Here is a 2,373-nt window from a genome sequence, read left to right as displayed (position 1 = left end):
GTGCACAAGCTTCAAACTTCAGCGTTGGCTGCGATTTTGACGCTGAAATCGCATTCGGTGTGAACGCAGCATAAGTGTTTGTGACCAGAGGACACTGATTGTTGAAGCTTTGCAGCTGGAGTTCTTTCACATTCTAGTTTGATGAACTTCAGTTGCTCAACAGTTCAGGGTTTCTGTTGTTGTATGTTGTGTGTCATAATGTGTCACAGTTTCAATGGGAGACAGGTCTGGACTGCAGGCAGGCTGGTCTAGAACTCACAGTTTCACTATGAAGCCACTGTGTTGTACCACGTGCTGAATGTGTCTTCATTGTCTTGCTGAAATCAGCAGGACTTTCCTGAAAAAGACGTAGCTTGGACGGCAGCATATGTTGCTCCAAAACCTGGATGTAGCTTTTGGCAGTAATGGAGCCTTCACAGATGGGACAGTTATCCATGCCATGGGCATTAATACACCCCCATACCATCAGAGAGGCTGGCAGCTGAGCTTTGTGCTGATAACAATCCAGACAGTCCTTTTCCTCTTTGGTGTGGAGGACATGACATCTGTGATTTCCACTCTGAGTCAGTCCATGTCAGATGAGCTCAGGTCCAGAGAAGCCAGCCGTGTTTCTGGGTGTTCTTGATATCTGGCTTTGTCTTTGCATGATAGAGCTTTAAGATGCACTAGCAGATGTAGAGATGAACCGTGTTCACTGACTATAGTTTTCTGAAGTGTTCCTCAGTCCATGTGTTGTATCTGTTACAGAATGATGTGGGGTTTTAATGCAGTGCCTCCTGAGGGGTCAGAGGTCATTTAATGATGGTTTTCAGCCTTKCTACAAACTTGTTGAGATTTGTCCAGATTCTCTGAGTCTTTGATGATATTACGGACTGTAGATGATGAAATCTCTAAATTCCTTGCAAATGAGAAACGTTCTTAAACTATTTGTTCACAAAGTGGTGAATCTCGCCCCACCCTTGTGAACGACTGAGCCTTTCTGGGATGCTCCCTTTATTTCCAACCATGACTCTCACCTGTTTCCAGTTAACCTGTTCACAACAGGTGGTTTTCAGTCTTCTTCAACTTTCCCAGTCTCTATTTGATCCTGGCTCAGATTTTATGGAACATGTTGCAGTCATCAAATTCAAAAATATTTGCAAAAACCAATAAAGTTTATTTGTTTGAACATTAAATATTGTGTCTTTGTAGTGTATTCAACTGAATATAGGAAGGAAAGGGTTTGCAAATAATCATATTCTGTTTTTATTTGTTTTATATTTTTCTGACTTCATTAGAACTGAGATTGTAAAAGTGGAACGTTTTCTCTGGTTTCTGGTGGTTTTTAAAAGCATTTTGTGTTACAGCCACATCCAGTTGTTGTCACTAACCATGTCTCATGTCTTGTTCTTTTTGTGCTGGCCTGAGCAGATCGAACGGTAATTATTTTATTTCATAAAGTTATTCAAACATTTGGGACTGTCTGAAAAACTTTGACACCACATCAAATCCGTTGTTAGTGTTAAATTAGTTTAGCTAGCAAAACCTTTGGCTTTGCTAACCACCAGTTTACTAACTAAAAAAAATAGCTTTGCAAATGCTAAACCACCAAACCGGTAAGAAAATTAGGCACATGATGCAGACGTGGAGCTGAACATGTGAGACGATAGTTTTCGTTTTCAAACTACCTGTTAGAAGAACTAAATTTAGTGAAGCTAAATGGTTAGGTAACGGTGTGTTGGCAAGAATTTGGAAAAATAATACACATCATGACACAGGGTCACGATATGAAATATCATGATATTTGCCATGTTTTGTTTTTCAAAAATTATATTTTTCAAAACTCATTATGTTTTATGTGTCTTTTATATATTTCCTGGTTAGGCCAAATGTGCCATTAAATGGTTGGATTATATATTTGTGGCAGCTTTTAGATTTATAATATTAATTTAATATAGATATATGTTCACCAACCAGACCAACAATAGCCTATAATTTGTGCTAAAGTTGAGGAAATGGATGAAATGCAGCTGCTACAGGTGAGTACGCCAGTCATTTCAATGTCTTGTGTTTCATACTGTCATTGCATTTGACCACTTTATTTAATCTTTATTTAATTGTTACTGTCTTGAGGACCCCCTTCAGTTTGGTGCACTAGACCAGTGGTTCCCAAACTTTTTGTCTTCTGACCCACAAAATATTCATGGCAAAAACTTGTGACCCCAAATATTACTGGTCTGAGTACACGAACCTCGTTAATAACCCTAAAAACAAAGGCTACATAAATATAAATACTTATTTATACTTTTTTTTACTTGTTTTTGTAATAATTATAGGGAAAATATTACATCACTAATTATTTTATTACCCTTTAAACTGATTTCTGAAGTGCAG

At 38.0% G+C, this 2,373-nt stretch overlaps 1 protein-coding gene across 9 annotated transcripts in view; it reads left to right on the top strand.

The window, feature by feature from the left end:
* dock9b (dedicator of cytokinesis 9b) overlaps nt 1–2,373 on the top strand; it is a 148,412-nt gene that overhangs the window by 135,557 nt on the left and 10,482 nt on the right. For 2 of the 9 annotated variants that reach the window (XM_014022224.1, XM_014022223.1), the window contains exon 53: nt 1,411–1,418. The exons of the other annotated variants lie outside the window; for them this stretch is intronic. In XM_014022224.1, the coding sequence (XP_013877678.1) occupies nt 1,411–1,418 (8 nt within the window). The remainder of the gene's footprint in view (nt 1–1,410; nt 1,419–2,373) is intronic. 9 annotated transcript variants of the gene reach the window in all.

Source organism: Austrofundulus limnaeus, unplaced genomic scaffold (assembly GCF_001266775.1).
Source record: "Austrofundulus limnaeus strain Quisiro unplaced genomic scaffold, Austrofundulus_limnaeus-1.0 Scaffold320, whole genome shotgun sequence".
In the NCBI taxonomy this organism is placed as follows: domain Eukaryota; kingdom Metazoa; phylum Chordata; class Actinopteri; order Cyprinodontiformes; family Rivulidae; genus Austrofundulus; species Austrofundulus limnaeus.
The sequence above is the reverse complement of the archived record's forward strand: the minus strand, read 5'-3'. Positions and strand labels throughout refer to the sequence as shown.